Source organism: Diadema setosum, chromosome 4, assembly GCF_964275005.1.
Source record: "Diadema setosum chromosome 4, eeDiaSeto1, whole genome shotgun sequence".
Taxonomy (NCBI): domain Eukaryota; kingdom Metazoa; phylum Echinodermata; class Echinoidea; order Diadematoida; family Diadematidae; genus Diadema; species Diadema setosum.
The window spans coordinates 27,001,377-27,024,427 of NC_092688.1; the positions used below are offsets into that span (position 1 = coordinate 27,001,377).

Consider the following 23,051-nt stretch of genomic DNA (forward strand, 5'->3'; position numbering starts at 1 on the left):
CACTAGAGAAACCCAGCTGGTCTCAGGTGCAAGAGGTCCATTAATTTGAGCGGTCAAATGCTGTGAAGTACAAGAACTACACCTGTACCTCACACGTATTTGTTGAATAACCTCATAGACTGTCATATCTTACTTTAGAATCAGTGTTGGAAAGCTCACCACTTGCCTCCTCACATGGTCTGTCTACTCCTCAATCTTCTGTAATATCCTGGGGTTGAGATTTATCTATAAATCTACACTTGCAGCTTTCTTCATTTTTAGAAGGGTGCTGCATTTTAATTAAAGGACAAGTTCACCTTCATAAACATAAGGATTGAGAGAATGCAGCAATATTAGTAGAACACATCAGTAAAAGTTTGAGGAAAATTGGATAATCGATGCAAAAGTTATGAATTTTTAAAATTTTTGTGTTGGAACCGCTGGATGAGGAGACTACTAAGGCTCGTGATGTCATATGAGTACAACAGCATAAAGAAAATGTAAAGAAAATTCAACATATTTCACTTTTTTCGCATAATAAAAGAGCATTTGACTTGCCTCTTTCTAAAGGCAATAGGAATAACATTACCCATAACATATGTCAGTAACGAGTCAAGGGAATGTGTACTTTTTTTAAAAGATAAAATTTTGTGAAATTCTCTTTATATTTTCCTTATACTGTTGTATGCATGTGACATCATACACTGCAGTAGTCTTCTCATCCAGCAGTGACTGATTATCAATCTAAACAAGCAAGACAATGGCAATCCAAGTGAAGTCAGACAGAAAAAAAAAAAAAAGAAAACTAAACAGAATATAACAATCTAAGTGACAGAGCACTGCTGGCAACCTTTTGACACACAAATTAGTACTCAGCATCTCTAAAATTCCAATTGTTCTTTTTTTTTTCAACCAGCAATCTTTTCAAATATGTTAAAAACCTAATCATATTATAGTCTATTTCAATGACAGGATTCTTGTTCTTTTCTGCTCAAGCGGAAGCAGTGAAAAGGGGAGCTGGCTTCAATGGTTTCACATAAACATATGTCTACACCCTGGAGAGATAATCATGAAAGTTTCACTGTATGGCAACTAAATGCAGTGGCTCAGAATATTGCCACATTTTTAGGAGGCAGAAAATGAAAATTTACAAGTGTCAGAGGATTCTGCTATTATAAATCAGATCCAAGATGAAAGGGTGGATAAAATAGAGTGTATCTTTTAAACTTTATCCATGTTTGCCATTAAAGAACAGAGAAACCCAATATGCAATAAATGTGTGGAGTGATTGAATGCAGAAACAGTAGAATGCAACTATGAAGTTTGAGGAAAATTGGACAATCCGTTCAAATATGATGATTTTTGACGTTTCAGTACTGCCATCACTGGATAAGAAGACTACAGCAATCTCTAATTATAGTTGGACAATGATAGTGAAAAATATAAAGAGAATTCAATATATTTTCATTTTTCTAGAACAATGAAAGAGCAATTGGTGTACCTCTATCAGAAGGCAGGGGGAATAATATTACCATGAACATGTCAGCAACAAGTGGAAGTGATTTGTACTTTCATTAAAAAATGAACTTTTGTGGAATTCTCTTTATATGATTTTCTCTATATGGGCATTTCCGTGAGTTGTGCGACATGACCACCAAAATTTTACCCGCATATTTCAGGACAACTGATAATCTTACTTTGTTAGCCATAGTTTGAAGTGTGTGAAACCAACTTTACCTTTAAGAAAAGTTCCCTTTTGTGCATTTTTATACCTTTTGAAACCAGAAAGCATTTTTTGACCTAAAAATCCCTAAAAATGCATGTTTGTTGCTCTTTGTGATTATTTTTTATATTTGAGGCTCAAATCAAACTTTGTTTGGTTTTACAAATCAAAAATATATTAATCTAGCAATAAATAAAGTGGAGACCTCGATATAAGATATTACTTCGGACACCAGCGTGCTCTTACATAGCTCGAGAAGCTGCTGTAACGTGAGTTACCGAAACATGAACTTTTTAACCTTGCAATTTTACTATGCCCAACTGACACATGGTATTTTGGATTATCAAATAACTATGCAGCACACATCCAAGAAATATGATGGGACTTATAGTCTTTGCTTCAAATTCTCATAACAGAGGTCTTAAAATTGTAACGTGAGTTACCATGTAACGTGAGTTACCACAATGTAACGTGAGTTACCGACATGATTTTTCTTTAATACCAAGAAATGATATGAAGGTTGTGATTGTAAGTAACCAATGAGTACATGATTACTGAACTCTTGTATTAAGATTCTATTTCCAGTAGATTGTTGGTCTCTCTCTATCACCAAACCAACTGGTCTACATGTACAATGTATTAATTACACATGTTCATCACATGTTAACTTCTGAAAGAAACTGTTCCATATTTACTATTTAATATTACAGTGCATGTATACTGATCTGTTACGAAAGTTGTTAAAAGACATTTCTTCTAAAGCTGCAGGGACCTTGTTCCAGCAAATTATCAAAATTTTGTGATAACTATTAATAGCCTCCTGCATGATTGGGATAATCACTGCATGATTACTCTTGAAAAGTTCTTGTTTTTGTAATTCAAGTGATTACTATTTGACATTTCATAGTTTATACCTACCTGTATAGACCAAAGCCATTGTTTATGAGGCTGAAACATTTACATGTATGAACAGAATTTTAAGATTGGAGCTCGCTTCCTGCTGTTTTTTCTGAGATTTTTGAGAACTGAACATTGTGAATTTGACACGCTTATGTGTTTTATACTATTCTACTCTGAGGTTTTAGCTATATTGTTGCAAAATCCTACAATGAAACTTTTCCATGTTTACTGTAATTTACTTTACATGCTGATACCAAAAACTTGTTGAATGTGAACCTCATTATCAGACATTTTCTTTAAGAGCTGGACAGTCATGTACCTTAAAGCAAACTATCAACACTTTGCGATATTAACAGTTAGCCTCCTGATCACAAAATATTTACTATTCATGTTTTTCATTGGGATTTACTGCTTCAGTCTGCTTGATTACTCTAGAAAATACTGGTATACTTTTTACGTGTATGTACAATTTAAATAATGGCTACTTGACATTTCATAGACCAAAGCCATTGTTTTTTAAGGCTTAAACATTTATGAACATATTTTACTAAACTGATCAATACTGGTAGCAGATAACTAAAATTTATCTGCAGTTTCTGTAATTCAATTCTAATTTCTGTACCAGTTTAGTATAAGAATTTGTAAACAAATCAAACATACAAACAATTGATTATTGAGTAATTCAAACAATTATCAAATAATTGGAATATAAATTGCATTGTTTAAAAGTTAAAAGATTTATTGAAATATTCATTTCTGAACCTTTAAACTCTCCACAGACTACTTGTACAGGTCTCTAGTCTCGTGACTCAGTGTATTAAATGGAATAGTTTATGGATGACTTGTTTTATCTAGATAGCCTGAAATCCATTTAAATCTAGTAAAATAAAAAAACAATCAAATCAAATTCTCAATTAAATCCTCAATTTCTGATGCATTTGTTAACTGGAAAAGAGTGTAATTTAATTAAATAGACTCTGTTTCATATCATTTTGTTGAATACAATTTTTGTCTCAATACAAATGTAAGCTTGGAAAACGACTCAATTAAAAATGAAATTTATCTTCAAGTTGGTATTCTAAATGTAAAGTTTCCTGCCTTTTGGTAATCTCATGGATAAAATGGGAGTAATTACTGTCAGATCAATGTTCAAATCAAGTTAGATTCTCTATTCATGGAGTTGGTTTGTGAAAAAAAAGTTGTCTTGGTAAGTTTTCTTTGGATTATTAAGACAAAAATTTGTCTTGTAATCATGTGGACAAACTGTAACGTGAGTTACCGTAACGTGAGTTACCGCTTCACATGACGATACCTGGAGAATGTAAGACAATTTGAATTTTTACCATACTCGGTGATGTATGTTGTTAGTCCATGACTTTGACACAATAGACTTTAAAGTCTCTCTGTTTCTTGTTTGAGGAAACTTTTGAATATAAGACATGCCAAATTTTTGCATGTCCAAATTATGTAACGTGAGTTACCGACATTTGTAGTGTTTTTTCTCATAGTTCTCATAAGAGTCTGTGGATGTAATGTTGCTGTGAGGTAGGATGGAGGTGCTTGATACTCATTCACATATAGTAACTCATATCACTAATTAGGTTTTAAGGATATTGATCTCAACGACCTAATTTTGAGTTCAAAATGTAACGTGAGTTACCGTGGAAATGCCCATATGATGACATAAATGGTATCCCGGGGTACCAAATAAAAATCAGCCATTTTGTTGAATTATTCATTTTTTTTAAAAAGGTTGTACCCTGGGTGCCAAAAAGAGGAAATTATTTTGGTGCTGGAGCTACAGATAGCGCGCGCTAGCCACTGCACTGCACTACACTAAAGCACACGCTAGTGGTATCGCAGCTTTCATGCACGCATAGTATAACATGCAGTGGCATGGGAAGGACTATCTATGTACACGCACACAGTGCATGCATTTTTCTCTGACTGTTCTCGAATGGACGTGAGGTGGCGCTACACAACGCGGTAACCCGGGGTACTACGGTACCCCAGGGTAACGCGTGGTGCATCATATTGTTGTCCAACAGTGACATAACAAATTCTTGCAGTCTTCTTATCAAATAACAGCTGTACTAAAACTTTTAAAATTCGTAACTTTTGAATAGACTGTCTGATTTTCCACAAACTTCACTGATGTGTTTTATTGATATTTCTGCATAGTTACAGAATTGTACTCAATCCATAAATGTACTACCATGCCATATTCGGATTTCATTCTCCTTTAAGTAATGCCCAAAATAAAGCTAAATTCCAAAGATTGGACTTGTGTTCTTTTCTGCTCAAGAGGAAGCAATGAAGGGGATCCAGCTCCATTGGTTTCCTCATCAACCCACGGCAGACACCCAAGGGGCAAAATTCACAAGTTCTGCTGGGAGTAACTCACTATATGTGTGCATACACTGTGTAATTCAGTGCTATAGTTATGTGTCACATAGGTGCCATGTGTCGATCCATACAGTCACACACATAGATGTAAAGGCCTTGGTTAAAAAATCAACAAAAATATAGAAAATAAAAAAACTACCGGTACCCGGTACGTACAATTACAGTAGCTTCAGGCAAGTAAAAGTATGAAAGGTGATAATTTTACTTGCCTGAAGGGCATATTTGAAGAGAGAAAAAAAAAAGTTAAGTGTGGGAGCCCTGGTATTTTGACACCTTCTATTCGCACACACACAAAAAAAGAAAGACGATACAATGTAAAACAAAGAACATGGAGATAGTTACAAAAACGCAGTTACAAAAAATACATCAAACTTCTCAACCTACTGTAGTCCTATTTATTATGTTCCCTTGCAACTTCCATGCGCAATTAATCAACTGTGTGTACATGTGTAGTATACACACATAATCTACCTAAGTATACAAAGTACACACACACACACACACACACACACACACACACACACACACAAATGAGACATGAAATACAGTATGAGTGGAAATTGATGACCTTTTATAACAGTTCGCAACCTGATCAGCAGTTACTCAATTTAATCTACACCTTTCCTTTGACCCTATTCCTAATGCTAATTTCATACCAGACAAACACAAGATAACATATCAATCCATGACTCTTAGGGAAAAGAAGAAAGCATAACTTTTCATGACAATCTGAAAGTAATTAAACCTCAGAAAATAATCACATCTTATTTTCAGGGACTTCTTCTGCCACTCTCAAGGGTCACATGCTTGTGGGTAGCACATCACTAACACGAATTGATTAATATGAATTACAATTGTAGTTGCTACTTCTTTTGAATATGTCTCCACTTACACAAACTGTTATTGATAATATGCTGTTATCTTATTTATACAAATCTACCAAATTGTCCCATAAAAGCAAACAGTGTACAATGCCAGCCAGTGATATTGATGGCTTCAGTCATAACACCTACAGGTACATATTGTAAAAGTACATGTGTATCCTTGACTTTATAATATTTTCTCATACATGTACACTTAGTTTCAATGACTCTATACTTAACCCTTTCCATAAATTCCAATCTTTCACAGAAGTTATTCTACAATCTACGGCTATTCATCAACCACATTCTGCCCCAAAAATACACACTAATCATCTCTACTGTGCCTGCAAATGAGTGTATCAGCTTGTGGGATGCATTATGGAAAATTACTGAGCATTACACGCACATGTGTAATGTGTCATTGTACATCGCATTAGATAAATTCCTTTGTAAACAATAGACAGTGATCTCACGGGTAGTTTACACTGTTGGCTGACAGTGTTCTTTGAATTGTACAAAATCAGTTCATTGAAAAGCTGTAGTTTCTTGCTGGCCCCTTTGCATTGGTTAGGCTAGTTTACTTATTGCTTTTAATCACATAACAGAAAAGGCTGTTTTGTTTTGATCTGTGGTTCGGTATTGTGTGTATGTGTGTGTGTTTGCTTGCTTTTGTTTGTTTCAACAGCATGTGAAATTAATAGCTGCATCTATATGCCTCAAGAATACAGGAAACTAATTCTTAAAGGTCCTGCTTACCTTTGGGAACAGTGATTTTAAAAATTTTCAAGATATGATATTTAATGCACATGTGTAGGTCTGTTGCACCACAAAACATCCCATCATATAAAATTTTCGCGATAAAGTCTGAAATGTAAGGAGATATCTGTATTTTTCTCAATAAACCGTAACTGTAGATGGATTAGTCTAGAAACATTTTTGTTATAACTATTGTTCACATTTTGTACATTTTACAATACTTAACATCGATTCTACCGATTCAAATCTTTACAGTAGTTTGTATCTCTAACTCACATTTTAGAACTTTTTTAAAGCACTTATGCTGGCTTCTTGTTTCATCTGCAAATGGTAAATTATGCCTTTAATCTGCTACAGCATAGACCTACATGCAGTAGGTCCATGGTTACAAATGAGATACAGTACATTGTACCTACAGTTATGTACATGTACATGTAGATATCACTTTCCATAATACAGTAAAACTCTAGAAGTTCCATACTTGACATACAAATTGTAGAAAGCTATTTTTTGATATCTCTTCGTTGAGAAGCCCAACTGCATACTGTGTCAGCAAAAAAAAAAAAAACTCACAAAAAAAAAAAAAAATCCATCATCCCCTCATTTTATCAAAGAAACAAAACAAAAAAATGTTATGTCCTGGAAGGTCAACAATGAAGTTATGTATTTTTCACAATGTCCAGTGTAACCTAGAGAACATTCTCAAGGTTAGAAAGTGATGTACAGTGTAGTTAATACAGCAACAAGAAAACAGGTAGGACCTACATACAGGTACGGTTTCACATAACTATGCGGTCAGTTTCTATCATCAAATACTGTAACACATCAGGATATAACGTGAGACGATCCATTTCAGACAATGGAATCTAAACAAAGAGATGAGAAATTGAAGTTTCACTGGGTGAGAGAGTACAATAGGCTGGTTTTCTTTCAAGGTGTTTGAATAAATCTTCCTCTTTCTTTTATTCTGAAGGCCAATATCAGATCCGATATACAGCACAATCAGAGAAAGCAAGGAAGATGGCTGGCATGGTCCACATATTTCACACTGCATTACAGAGTGTCTCCTGTCAAAGGCTACAAGTTTACAACAGTTGGACCCCTGTTTGGAGGGGGGTAATCATGGCTGTTCCTGGGGCAGCTTGAGGTCACCCCAGCCCAAAAGAGTTACTCACACAGCAGCTGAAAACCAAGCAGCTCAATGCAGCACTGTGAATACTCGCATCTCTTCTACATATTAGGCAAAGCTCCCACTGGTCTTCAATGCATTTCTGCTACTCATTCAATTTGTTGCTTGTTGCAGTAATCCACAATGCATTTCTTTGGAAGTGAAACAGTGGCGTTTGTGAGCCAAAAATAAATGTAAGGTACCAAACACAAGCAACGTGTCTGAAACTGCCTAATACAATGTACTCCAACATATTCTTGCACAGTTCACTACAAGTTTTCAGAGGTTTTCTAAAATCTTGTACTAAGGCTATAATGCATCTTTATACCTATTTCTTATTGCCATCCCATCATGAATTTATCATCTGTATTGTAACATTCACCCATCATGGATGTTAAATTTCAAAATCATGGTCCTACACAATCTGTTATACCACAACACACAACACATCATTCCAGAAATTGGAAACACTGCTACAAGAATTGCTGATAAAAGACAACATACCGGGTAGTACCAATATCAGTTTGTAGTGACTTTCCGTAAGTGTTCTTCTTTTTTTTTTAATGTGTGTGTGTGTGTGTGTACTTTTGCACAGGTCTTGGTGATACACAAAAATTAGAAAGAGAATACTGATAGACAACCCCAAAGCTTGTCTAAGCTGAAGAAGCTCTTAAACAACATCCAAAGGTCACCTAAAAAAAAAAAAAAAAAAAAAAAAAAAAATTGGATTGCACATAAATGCATCGCTAGAAGGTTCCATACAATTGGAATCAGTACACTTCTGAATTAATTCTCATGGAAGCCCAATATTCCTAAACCAGATTTCATACATTACATATGATGCATCACGCGTTACCCCGGGGTACCATACATGTAGTACCCCGGGTTACCGTGTTGTGTAGCTCCACCTCATGTCCACTCGAGGACAGCCAAAGAAAAATGCATGCACTGTGTGCGAGTGTACATAGTCAATCCCTTGTGATATGCCACTGCATGTAATACTATGCGTGCATGGCACACTGTGCTACCACTAAAACATGTGCTTCAGTGCAGTGCAGTGCAGTGGATAGCGCGCGCTAGCTCCAGCACCAAAATAATTTCCTCTTTTTGGCGCTCAGGGTACTGTAAAAGTGGTTTCTTTCGCGCACAGAAACTTTCGTGGTTTCAATCGGTGCCGACTTTTTCGCGTGTGTTTAAATTCGCGGTCGGTAATGATAGCGTTGTAACAAGCGACGAGTTCAAAACATTTTCGCGTGATGTTAAATTCGCGGTTCAACCTCAAAGCGCGAAAATAAAACCACCGCGACAGAAACCACTTTTACAGTACAACCTTTTCAAAAAAATAAATAATTCAACAAAATGGCAGATTTTTATTTGGTACCCCAGGATACCATTTATGTCATCATACACTGTATACATATGATGACATAAATGGTACCCTGGGGTACCAGAAAAAAATCGGCCATTTTGTTGAATTATTTTTTTTTTTTTTTAGGGCTGTACCCTGGGTTACCAAAAAGTGGGAAATTAATTTTTTTGTGTGTGATTAATTCTTCAACATTCAATTATGGCCATTGTTCTTGTAAAAAAAAAAAACCCTCTTCATCCTGTAGTTTTCTCAATTAATCCCTGAGCCAGCAGGGTCGTAATAATGCCATCTGCCTCCGCCTTATCCCCGGCGTCACTGGCCTTCTGAAACACCTCCAGAACATCGGCGGCCCCTTCCTTCCCCAACTTCCGAGTGGCGCGAAGCGTCGCGTTTTCCAGCCTCTCCTCTCTGGAAATTGTCCTTCTTTTCCGGCCCTTTCCTTTCAGTGTGGCATAGCCCCCATCACCTGCTGGCATTTTTGCAGCTTGATCCTAATTGCGAAAGGATATTTTGTTCGGCACAAAGTGCACAAAGCTTACGAAATTACGGGATCGAAACTACGTCTACGAGATCGTAACTTTGGCACAGCTAGCGGGCTATTATAATAGTGCGTGTAGTCAGTGCATGAAGCGCTATACTGAGTATCGCACCGTACCAAGAGTACAGTGCGCATACGTAACGCAGTAACTCTGCGGTTGTACTCGAGTGAACGTGAGATGGCGCTACACAACGTGGTACCCCGGGTTACTACGATACCCCGGGGTAGCGCGTGGTGCATCATATGCCATGATTCTATTTTGCATACATGTCACACAGATCTACAATAAATCTAAATTGTTGTTCCTCTTTGAAAACTTTGTTGTCATGTTGTGCTGTGCTCTGTGGCTGTGGAATAGCTAGAGTAGAAACTCAGTAGCACCTCTAGTACTTAAATCCCAATCACTGAACTTTGTTGAGGGGCAATCCAAGGGTTTAGGGACCACACACTGTTTTGACCTGAAAATTATACTCATTCATATTTTAGGTTACAGAAATATATTCTGTCATGTTTCCACTTTTCAACGATGCCACTGCCATCCAAATTCAGCAATCATTATCGAAATCACTGCCATAAATATTGCCTGTTACCTACAGAAACTGCACTTGCTACTCGCTCGCTACTCCCCAATACAAATATACACACGCAAATGCACATCATCTACTGCAATTAACCAGCCACTCTGACAGAAAGCTGGCATCTGAAACGTGACATTCTTGGGCCCAGCAGTGAGAGCTTGAAAAATCAAACACATGTCCCCATATCGTACGCAACTTTTGTATGCACGTATCAAACACAACTTTGAAGAATCAACTCAAACGCATCTTTGCTTTTGATTCTGATTGAACACAAAATTTCGGACGATACTTGCATTTGATGTGAAGTTACAATTTAGTATCGCAAGTCCATTTTCTAGCATACCAATGCCATGGGGCCCGGTCGAATAAACGTTACAGAAGCAAACATACCCTGGCAGTGACAGTTCATGTCTTTTGCTGGCTAATTTCAGCAAAACGATGAGTAGCGAGCGAATCTCAAACTGGCATTCATAATTTCTGCATGCATGCACTCACTACTCAGTAACGTTTATTGCAATAATTTCATAATAATGGCCAAAGTTGCATTCTAAAGACATCATACAGAAGATAAAGCATGTGAGAATATAACTCTGTAAACCAAAATATCAACTGGAGTAGGCCTAATTTAAAAAAAAAAATTGAGGTCAAAACTGCATGTGGCCCCTAAACCCCTGCCCCCTGGATTGCCAGAAGGACACAACACTAACATATTTAACACTACCGTGATTGGCAGTCTGACACTCTGAGTAAATTACAATAATTCTCTGGATCTCTCCCACGTGCCACTACAACAGTAGGCCTACTAGCTTTTGATACTAGCTATAAGCATCATGTGCACGTGCATGTGGTCTGGTACTGTCCATCCACTAGGATAGGAAGTCTGTTGGGCCGGGTTGTGGTAATGGTGCTGTGTATACCTACTCCGTACTTGTGTGTGTGGCACATGGGTCTTTGACTTAGTTGAGGTTATAACGTTACTAAGTCTGAGAACAGAAAGTAGAACTTCAGTCTCATGTAATGAAAGTAAAGTTCTATAAACACAGGCGTGAACTTTAAAGTAATAATGGTTAAATAAGACGAGGATTACAGCTAGTAGAAGAGAGATATCAACATTAACGTTAAACTTATTATACTGTTGATGATGTAGACTTTGTCTATAGACTAGCCTAGAAGGTTTTATTGCTTTTTAGAACCTCTTTAATAATGTGTGACTGTGTCCCATCTGCTGAAACTTTCTAACGTTTACTAATTACTATTAACTCAGTACGACGTCATTACGATTTTTTTTTAAACTTAGGTGACCACTTCAATTCTACTTACCTATCAATCATAAGTGTTTTGTCACCCATCCATGGGATAAGATGACCACCTCGGTCAATTTCCCTTGCCCGGGCATCATCGCGGAACAACTTGCAGGCATAACCCACTACACACACATCGTCCAATTCCTCTTCGCGCGATTTCTTCGCATCCTCTTGCCTCTTCCCAGCCGAATATTTCAGCTTCACCCTTGATTTACTGGTGATTAGGGCCATTTTCACCCACCCTCAGCTCTGTCAGATGATCTTGGAGGGCCTCATGATGCTCCCACCGTCGCCTGCCATACAGTTTGTGTATGTTTTGCTATGAATCTAGCTCGATATTTTTGTCAAAAGATGACAGGTCGTTACTGACCCGATACATGAACACGCACCGTAGTACCGGTGAGTAAGCGCTAACGCTATAAGCGCTGTCGATTGCGCTCGGTAGATTTCCACCACACGCTGCCCCGGCGCGAGAGCATCGCAAAATTGCGTATGAAGTAGCGCGAGACTAGCATGCAGCATGCATCCGATCCGAGGGTTGGATGTGTATGCATACGTGAAGTCTGTGTATTATGTGTGTGTACTTGAGTGTGTACATAAAATCGTGCGTTACACGCTAATTCCCGTTCATGGTCACCATGCGTGTGCTCGGAGAAGCGGTACGGGCCGGTTCGCGCACCGGTGCATCACCGCCCGAGAGGACGCACATCTCGTAACTTCAGAAAAACAAAATACATCAACAGTGAGTAGTAGAAAAAAATTATTATGTAGGCCTACAGTGCATTTTTCCCCTTTTGGATTGAGGTTTCTTCTTTCAAAGATCCATTTACGGCATCAAAACGGAAGCACAACTAATATCATACAGCAATTTTGGAACACAGAGAAGTAATCAAGTTACCCACCCCCTTCCTTTTTTTACCCCGAAATAAATAACAATCCGATGAAACCTTGAAGTGGGAGCGCGGGTAAGGTGTTTTGTGTTGTTGTTGTTTGTTTGTTTTTTCCTTGTCAGCTGAAAAACCCGGAAGTGGCACCTGCAGAAGTTGCGCTGAGGGACTTTTCTTTTTCTTTTTCTTTTTCTTTTTTTGCCTGCTAGGCTGATGAAACCCGGAAGTGGCACCAGAAATGTAAACTGACCCCCCCCCCCCCACACACACACACACTTTTAAAAACGTGGCGCCTTGAAGTGGAGTCACTTTTTATGACATTTCATGCATCAAAATAGTACCACACTACTAGTATTTATGAAATGATGTCACAACGCAATAGGTCTATTGTGAACTATCATCTCTGGCCACTTTTTGTTCCCAAATTAAACAATACGTAAAATTATGCCTACTCTGCGTAACTTTGCTTCTGGTGGGCCTAATTGGTAGGACTAGGCCTACTATTCATTGATTGAGAAAAGTCACAAGGTGAAAAGTAGGTCCCTAATATTTTGGAGTCGCCTCTGCCCATAATTCTTAACCAGAAACTCTCAGGGAAAAATAATTTTGTATAATGTCCTTCAATAATTAAACCTTGTCCGCTGATTGGTCTTCATAGCATTAATTAAGTGACAAAACATAACGCTGGGCACTCTGTTACAGACAAGTGCCGATTGAGAAAAATGTACCACAGACGTCATATTCAGTCGTGCCCTATTGATATACCATGAATATGACGTTATATTCGTGGTATATAGGCCCTATTCATCAATAGCAAGTGTAAAGTGCTACTGTGGTACTAAATAGATCATTTTGTAAAATCAATTCTATACTGCGCGCATATATACACTGGTCGTATGCTGCAAAAAAAAAAAAGGATACATGTATTATGTAACCAAATAACATTACTGAGTGACATTTAATGTAAGTGAAAATGTTGTGTTATTTTTAAAAAGATTTGTTTGACCAGGATGAAAAGACAAATATAAATCATGCACTCCTCCGAACCTGTTATAGTGAAATTATGGATTTTTCTCCATCTCAACATTATAATCAATAATAAAATACACAATGTGAATGAAAGTAAGAATTAATATCAATAGAAACAATAATAAAAACGGGGTAGGGCCTACATAATTCTTTTGATGGGAATTGAAGAAGTGAGATTCCTCGGTTACAGGACGTCCCTATCATGAGTGCTCTCCCTGTCACCTCGGAATCATTCTGATTTCATGCAAAAAGCTGGCATCGCAAGGTTTGGATGATTTAGGCTTGCTCAAGTTCACTAGTTATAGTTGTCAAAGAATAACAATTGAGCAATCTGATATGCAGCTACATGACATAACGGAGAACACTGGAAATAAGCTGCTTTCACGTTTCAATCATCACAGTGTATACTGCTTATATGAGTACCCATCACGCTGAAAATGCATGCATAAACCGTTGTGCACTATACTGACACAATGATAAATTATTGGGTCGCTCTCTGTCGATCGAACCTGTTTATAAATGCTCTTTGATGGACAGAATTGGTATGTGCTTGTTCCGTGTGTACACAGTCAAACATTGTCTATAATATAGCGGTCACCCGAGGACGAAAAACAAAAATGGCCCCAAGGGGAAATATGGCGTTAAACAGTATAGGTTTAGTGGTCGTATACGGCATTGGCCGCTAATGACAGGTAGCCGCTAAGGCAGGTTTTACTTTACTACATTTTAAGATATGTATAAGATATAAATTTGTTTAAATCATGTTTTGATGCAGACTGTATAGTCAGGGTCTCAGGGAGGTGAAAGAGAGGCTCTTTCATCTCGCTGGTTTCTTTCAGTGTTAGCACGATATGTCCCTCCCTTTCCTTTCTGTAAATCAGGGTCTATTAGTAAATCCTTACGGACAAATCTAACATAGAGTATAGACCCCTATCTTTATGTAAAGGACCATGCAGGATGTATAAATGAAGATACAAAAATGTTTGTGATTTTATTCATGGCATAGCTATCACTAATGATAGACCACTCTAGACCTCGGGGCACCCAAGCGCACACTATCAGTCAGACCGCAGCTCAGTGCATCCATCCACCGGCGAGCGTATCCGTGTGTGTCGCCATCTACGGATAAAAACTGAATAGTGGAAGGGAACCGAACCGTGGTGTATAGAAATACAGTAGAGATCTGAGTGGGTGTATAGGCAAGGAGGTACCTCCTTGGTATAGGCCTTATATTTCGATCATAGACCCTACCACAAGTAGGGTCCATGTTTCGATGGAAGCCGGGTGTTGATTGTACACGTATATGTACTTACGAAGTCCTCTCTGTCTTCATTCAATTCTTTTTCTGAATGCCTGAATCAATCCCTCCCCCAACCCCGGTTCCGCTTCATAGATGTGAGATAGCACATTTTTTGATTGACTATTTCCCAAATACATTGTATTCTATTTAAAATGCCTATAATATACGACATCATCTCACTTCGATGTTTTACACCCCCCCCCCCCAGCTTGGTCCCCAGTTTATGCTTTCAAAGAGATAAAATTCCGAATATTTCATTTTTTAAAATGTGCAACAGATTTGTCATTAAAAGAAAAAAAAATCTTAAGTTCCCTCATGTTAGAGGAGGATGACCCCTTACTATCATCCCTCCCCTTTCTATAGATGTATGGGGAAACTACTCCTCCCATATTTCCCATGCTTGGTCTTCTTCCACAAACTACAATGATTGGTGAATTTCCATAGTCCATCAAAAGTGGCCAGATCGTAGAACACTTCTTTTCAAAAAAAAAAAAAAAAAAAAAGGAAAAAGAAATGCATAATATCCCTCAAATGGGATGGGGATACAGTCCTTTCGTTGCTTGACCCCCCCCCCCCCCCGATTATACAGTTTTGGGGGATTGTAAATTTTCTTTTTATCCACATCGTTTTGTTTATTAAAGAAGAAAAAAAAAAGTTCCGTCGTGTGGTCGGTATACCCTTAGCTCCCACACCCCCTCCACCTTCTATACTTTTAAGACGCACATGCGAAACAAGGGCTGAGATATCGCTACTTGGACATTCACATTAATTTGCCGAATATTTATGTTTCTTAAGTTTTATATAGAAAAAAAAAATCAAAATATTTCACCAATAGTGTGCACCAGATTGCTGAATTTCAGGTCTGAAAATGCAAAATTTTCCGTGTGGGAGGGCAGGGGGATACCCGGGGGATACGCCCTCCCTCACACAGATCTTTCAAGTCCCCCCCCCCCCCCTTATCGGATAATCTGTTCTTGTCAAAGTTGTGGTTTTTTTTTTTTTTGTTTTTTTTTAGTACCCGACTCATGTACTTTCATGAGTGTACCGTCACCACTGGATAAGAAAGGCTTCAACAGTTTATGATGTCTCATAAGTTGAACGATGCCGGTATCGCGGTACCGTACAACCAAAATACTACAGAGAATCTCTCTTCTAGCCTGGAAGAGTCACCCATTATTAGAAGGCAAGGGAATGATATTGCTTTCTTACCCTCTATTTCTATGTAGTTGAATACTGAGTAGTCCTCGACCAGAGGATAACATGATAAGAGAGAGAAAGATGGAGTGGGATGAGGCAGGGAGGTGAGTCTCTTCCCACCTCCCTGGGTGAGGGGAGGGGAGGGAGAGAGAGCAGTTTGCCATTCGTCATCGAGGATTGGGGAGCCTGGATTAAAGACTATGCATTCGACGACGTGGCTTCTCTGGTAGGCACGCACTACTACTGTACTGTCCATCGATATGTGTACTGTATAGCAAAATCGCTAGAAGAGCCTCTCCGCGCTTACTGCATGCAAAATGGAGCGACTTTACTCAATCCCGTTTACAGTCCTAGAATGCCCTCATCTGAAGCTGAAGAAGCCGTCATGGATTCACGCACCATCAGCGATGACAGTCTATTTCTTTGTCTTGGCTTCATATTTCTTAGTAACAGGTGGTAAGTTGATGTTTTAAGTCCATTACGATGCTTCGATATAAATTTGTTTCTCTGAATCTCACAATTGCCCCATATACTAAAAATTGTGTAAGTTGGTTGTAACCTGATCAGTACAGCTACATACAGCCTACAGTCGTCTAACTGTCATGTAAATAGAACTCTAAATTTACATGACATGAATGATGTAGATTCTACAGTACAAGAGTAAACCGACCAGTTTATTCGACTGACTGTCAGAATCCGTCTGCTTATCACTAAATCACAAGCCAGCAAATTATTGTCACAACATCATGCATCAACAGTCAACACTACAACCAATGACAACAGCAACACATGCTTATCGCACCCTAACTGCGACCAGCCCCAACACGCAGTGTTGGGGCTGTGCATTGTAGCAGATATGATCATGACAGGCGAAGTATAGCGTCCTAAATATCAATATGAAATCGCAAAAATTCTGTAATATGAAGACTTACAGGTGAAGTTATAATGTTGAAGACTGACTGCGTTCAACTTTTGGTCCTGCCAATATTCCATTTCTGCTCGAATTGATGAGTTAAATACGACTCGGTCGAAAGGAACTTGGGAGAACGACATCTTATACAGTCAATGGATTTGAAACTTGTGCGCATGCGCTGGCCGTCAATTCATCTGTACAGCTGTAGCTTTATGGCAAGGCCGTATCATACTGTTGTGGCAAACCCTCTCGCTGTATATTGCATTGCTTTCTGGGTGGGTACGCGCGTGCAGGCCTTGTCAGAAGGCTAAAAGCATTGCGACTCCGCCCAGCACATGAATATTTACGTGCGCAGTGTACTGCATATTGATTTCGAAAATGGTGAATGGGATGGGGAGCTAGGAGATGGACCTGTATTCTGTAAAAAAAATGTTTTTTCAAGATCATTGGACCAGTGTGAACAAGAACAAGGTGAACGTATGGTAGGAATTAGATAAGAATCTTATGTATACTATAAAAGTAAGTTTTTTTCTAGTGAAATTCGAAACTTACGGAGGCGCGAAAATCTGTGATAGACTGTGTATGTTTTTCAAGCTTACCAATATAGCACTCTATTGACTCAGGACGCTCCCACAGTGTGTAACTGTGTACACGGAGCGTCCCGGGGTTAATCGCACCCTTTCTTTCATACACGTCACACCACTGTGCACTGGCATGGCATTGCATTGCCATCCACAACAGGAAAGCCTAGAGCCTACCTAGCTAGCCCTTTATAAAGGTCTTTAGTCACCTCCAAAAATCCATCAAAAATCCCAGATTTCACCATCAAAATTGCAAAATTTTTCCAGAGCATGCACTGTTAAAGTCTAGTGTAGTGTTAAGAATTGGGGTAGCCCACAAAAAGTGCTAAAGAGTAAAAACTTTTTCAGCAGCCCTGCCATTAAATGCGACCAGCGCATTATAGGATTTTGGATCTGGGAAGGCTTAGTATCGCTGTTGTGAAAAATGCGTCAATTTGAATACTTACTGATGTACATACCAATTATTGACAACAGGATACGGGAAACGTAATAGTCTGCTGATACACACTAGTCCATTTCTGTCCAAATCGTTGACTTTAAATGACTCGGGAGGAATCTGGAGAACGACAACTGCTCTGAAAGATGGTTCGAAACCCTTGCGCTTGCGCGAGTTGGTAGCAGTGTAGCGTTTTTGACCAGGCACTCTTGGTGCGCGACATCGTGTGTCGCCCGATCGCTCTCTGCTAGTGTGGGCGCATTTTACTCGAATCCTTTTTGCTAACCACTGCACAGTGGGCAGCAAAAGGGCCTTGTTCAAAGGCTAAAATCAAATTTGTGTTTCTTTTTCACTATACAGAGATAGCACTCTTTTGACTCGGGGCGCTCCCACAGTATAACTGTTAAGGAGCGCCCCAGGTTACCCTGCCATGTACGCGTATTGACATTGAACACGCATTGCGTCTGTTTGAATTGTGGCTTGGGTTGGTCGCACTCTGGTCAGTTATCACAATGATATATTTTTGCATTTTCTAAAGTCCTGTGATGTATTTAACAAAATCAACATTGCAATAATAGTAGTTTGATATATTCAACATACAATGGTGTAGATATTGATTTGCATGAATTATCTTTAGTTGAATAAATATTGTAAAAAGCTTAAACAACTAGATTCTGGACAGCTTACTCAAGTGCAGTAAACTAACAGACAATGAGAATTGAGATTCTGTATGAACAGCCTTGAATATGTTAAATGAGATGTGAATGAAACAAGATGGTTTGTTTGCCTTTAATGATTTGAACGTATTTCTGTATGTGATTCTCAAATTTCAGGACTTTGATTCATAATTGACTGTATTAATGAATACCCACAAATAGATTTCAGAGCATTATATAGAATCTATAAATTGTATATGTTTGTTGAGTCATGATAAAGACCTCTAATGTGTAAAGGACAGGTTCACCTTCCTTAACGCTAATCATGCCCCTGGATGTTTCATGCAATAATTCTGCAACGCGAGAAGACCTCGTCACGAGGCTTCTTGGCTTATTTCTTTCAAGTCTCGCGCAACTTTTGAGACCAAATTTGCGATGTCTGCGCATATCTGTGTAGGGTTGATAGGCATGTGGATTGAGTAAATGCTGGAATATTAGCAGAACACATCAGTAAAAGTTTGAGGAAATCAGACGATCCGTTCAAAAATTGTTAATCTTGAAAGTTTCTGCGCAGTCACTGCTGGATGAGATGACTACTACACTTTATGACAATTTAGTTTCAATTGCTAAGAACCATATAGGGAAAATGTAAAGAGAATTTCACAAATTTTGATTTGTTGGAAAAATATAATATATATAATAAGGGTAATAGTATCCCCCCCCCCCCCCATCCCCCCGCCTTCTGAAAGAGCAAGAGCTGGGCCAGCCTTCCCACTCCATGGTATCCACACACTACTGGGTCTTTAGAATCCAGGTTCACATTTGCCAAATTTTGAAATGTTTATGCTTTGCTGTTTTTCTCCACTTGAGGTGTCATCTATGACGTTATCGTGGAACCACCTAGTGTAGGATCAACTACAGATGAAAATGGACACCAAAAACCAGTAAGTTGTCTTTTCCACCCTTATATCTCATTTGTAGTTTAAAGGGTGTGTACAGTTCTGGTCGAGGTGTAGATTTAGCTTTTAACGTTTTGCGAGATATTCAGAAACCACTCTATGAGATGTCAAAGAGCATGCAGTTCTAAGGGGTATCAAAAGTTTATTTGATGAAAATCGGTTTTGAAATGGCTGAGATATCCAAAAACAAGGTGAAACAAAGAGATCCTAATAAAGTTGGGGCATGTCGCCTTTTATTATTAGCACTTTTTTGGATATCTCAGCCATTTGAAAACCAATTTTCATCAAATAAACGTTGAATCCTTCTTAAAATTACATGCTCTTTCATATTTCATAAGAGGCTTTTCATTATCTCACTTAGGAATGTTCAAAACATGAATCCCTACCTCAACCAGTACTGTACAGTCCCTTTAACCTCAATTAATGTGAAGCCCTATTCTTCAAGACTTTGCAATTGTCGTTTCATCATTACCCTAGAGTCTTAGGAAAAGCCAAAACAGTGCTACCTTACTCAGCATTCTTCACATTTCTCTGAAGTGCTACAATGTGCAGTGGACTCCCGTTATAATGCAGTCCTCGAGACCGGCAGTTTTCTTTTGTTCTATCAAAATTTCGTTATAAGTACATATATATAACCGAACGAATAAACAATAAAAATACATAGAGCGGATAATGTTGCAGCCTGAATTTCTACTTTGTCGTAACCAGAATTTTGTTATAACCATGTTCATTGTAATGGGAGTGCTCTGTAATATGTCACACGTTTTGTCCTGAAGAGTAATCACCTGTGATATCTGTATTACATAGCATATGAAATATTTCATATTGTCTTTTCTTTTGAACAGGTGGCTTTCATGCCTTACAGGGTGAATGGCCAATACATCATGGAGGGATTAGCTTCAAGCTTCCTCTTCACAATGGGCGGCCTGGGCTTTGTCGTCCTTGACAAGTCAAATGCAACTATAATGCCAAAGCTCAACCGCTTCCTTCTCCTCCTCGTTGGATTCATCTGTATAATCATCTCCTTTTTTATGTGCCGGGTCTTTATGAGGATGAAACTACCGTGAGTATAGATTGCAGAGGTGTAATAATTTCCATGACAAAGTTGAGTTCTGCATGTAATGGTAAAATCGACCTAAAATTGTCATCGTTTAATTTCTTATTGAATTAGAGGTTTCTTTCTTCACAGATATCAGTTCATTTTTGTTGATAAATCATACCATGTAAGTTTTGCACTACATCAGTATAATAATACACCTTGCATGTTCTATCTCTGTGCCATTGAAATTGTTCTACAGCAAAGTAAGCTATGATGGTTACATATCTGTTTTTCCTTTGTTTTCTCTTTTCTCATACAGAGGCTACCTCCAGGGTTAAGCAGTGGATCTTTCCAAGCTGTCTTGTTTGTCATAGTATTTCATAGACGATATTATTTTTCTCAAAGTAGATCCAGTGTAGCAAGTTAAACAAAAGATGCACACAGCTGGTTTAGATTCTTTACTTTTCTTCACCCATCAGAGTAGTAACAGCTGAAAGTTGTTCAGTGAATCTTTTCTGTTTTGACCCTGTGTCATTTCATTTTATTTCCTTAACTTTACTGGTTGGGATGATTTTCGTGGATGCCAGTTTAGACAAAACTCCAATGATGTCCACAAACATCACACACTACAATAGATTTTTCAAGTATTTTGATATTGAACCAGTTGTGTTGTCAACTAGGGAAAAGTGTTTTCTAGGAAGAAGTGCCTAAGTTTGCTCTGTAGATTTCATGACAATGAGAACTTAAGGCATTATGTCTATCATTCCACAAATCGCGCAGTCATGCAAGTCCTCGTATGTAAAACATAATGATGCAGTGGTATAATTGTGACTCGTAATTATAGTTTTGTTTTGTTTTTGTTTTTTTACTTGCCCACTGGTAGCAGTCATGAGTAATTGGATTGCTGTTGTATGTGCTATTGTTGCAATGAACAATTTTAGTATGTCTTTTAATGCAGCAGGCCGCAGAATTAAACCATTTCTAAGGTAATAATCAAATGCACCTGTTTGTTGGAATTGTTTTGAGAATGAATGCCAAATTTATTGAAGAGCTGCATTTCTTTCATAGTCCTTTTCACCAGACCACATGTCTCTTGCATCTGTTCTTTGCAGTAATTGGGAGAGATTGGGACGCCAATGCAAACACACATAAATGTTTCTGGGAAGTTGGAAATTGTGGAGGCTGTCACAATACAATCGTTTCAGAATGTTTGTACAAATTTTGGGAATGTCCATTACAAATGGCAAGCAATTAGTTTGTGATTTCACCTATTGTGATAACCACCTTTTCTTATCTGTCAGCGTGAAGTTTAAATGTAAGCATTGATACTTCTAAGGGGTTTGTCAAGCCTCCTGCAAACCTGTTTCAGTGATAACTTTTTAGTCATGAATTATGTGCATATGATGTGAATACAGTATCGTAAAGTGATATTTTCTTCATGGACAAGTATCATATATACAGAAATATTTTTTTCTCTCATTCATGAGTGTCACAATAGACTCAATATAATGCACCAAAAAAAAAAAAAGAGAGAAGAAAATAATGATAAGAAGAGACAGACGTAACCCAGGGGTATATCCAGGATTTTTTCTGGGGGGGTCGTAATCAAAATTTTTGGACCTTAACCTTTGCGAGGGAGCGGAGCGACCGAGCGGGGGGAGGGTGTGGGAGGGGGGTGTCCCCCCTCCCACAGTAGGGAGTTTTTGAATTTTATATCTTAAAATGGGGCCATTTGGTGCATACAAAAGTGACTTTTTCAGCATACTTAAAAAAAAACAAACCATTTATCATGTTAAATTTGGTGATAAAACCTGTGTTGGCCACTTGTAAGTTCGTTAATCGGTAAGTTGAAAACTGCATAAGTGCATTTAAAAAAAGTTGCTAACTAGCTAACCTTACACCTTCCTAAAGTACATAGACCCCAGGGTAAAAAGCCCTCGAAAAACAGAAATTGTCTTTTACAAAAAGTGGACCTTTTGAAAATTTTGGGGGGGGTCGTACGACCCTCCCGACCCCCCCTTGCATACACCCATGTAACCACTGTGTACATAGACCAGTGAATGATGTATCCTGGTAGGTCATTATGCATCACAGTAAAGTACAAAATGTATATGTTTTGCACACACTCACAACACACAAAAATACATTATTATGTGCAAATTAATGCTAAAGCACATGTATTGTGTTTCTTTCTTGAGTGTACATGTTGTCCTTTGTCTTTGCATATAACGTAATTCATCTTTCAACTTTTGGTGATACTGTCCATGAATTTATTCCTTGATGCTGCCTATTCATGTAGAAATGTCAATTCTTGAAGGCAAAATATCACAAAAATTTGGCTATTTCAAAGAAAATCTATTTCTTTTTGTCTTTTCTGGACATGGATTGGGTCAAGTATTATGTATGTCAAGTATTATGGATGCACTGTTGTTACCTGTATTGATACTCTTAAGATTTGTTTGATTCAATT

General features: G+C 38.2%; 2 protein-coding genes across 2 annotated transcripts in view; one reads left to right on the top strand and one right to left on the bottom strand.

Annotated features, from left to right (window-relative positions):
• LOC140227775 (uncharacterized) overlaps positions 1-11,968 on the bottom strand; it is a 77,328-nt gene extending 65,360 nt beyond the window's left edge. Inside the window, exon 1 of the mRNA XM_072308173.1 lies at positions 11,601-11,968. Coding sequence (XP_072164274.1) covers positions 11,601-11,815 — 215 coding nt within the window. The 5' untranslated portion in view covers positions 11,816-11,968. The remainder of the gene's footprint in view (positions 1-11,600) is intronic.
• A 4,322-nt stretch (positions 11,969-16,290) lies between these two features.
• On the top strand, positions 16,291-21,201 carry LOC140227978 (oligosaccharyltransferase complex subunit ostc-B-like). The gene is made up of 4 exons (XM_072308361.1): positions 16,291-16,453; positions 19,454-19,527; positions 20,388-20,605; positions 20,901-21,201. The coding sequence occupies exons 1-4, from the start codon at positions 16,315-16,317 to the stop codon at positions 20,917-20,919; spliced, it is 450 nt and encodes a 149-aa protein (XP_072164462.1). The 5' UTR covers positions 16,291-16,314; the 3' UTR covers positions 20,920-21,201.
• The last annotated feature ends 1,850 nt before the right edge of the window (positions 21,202-23,051 follow it).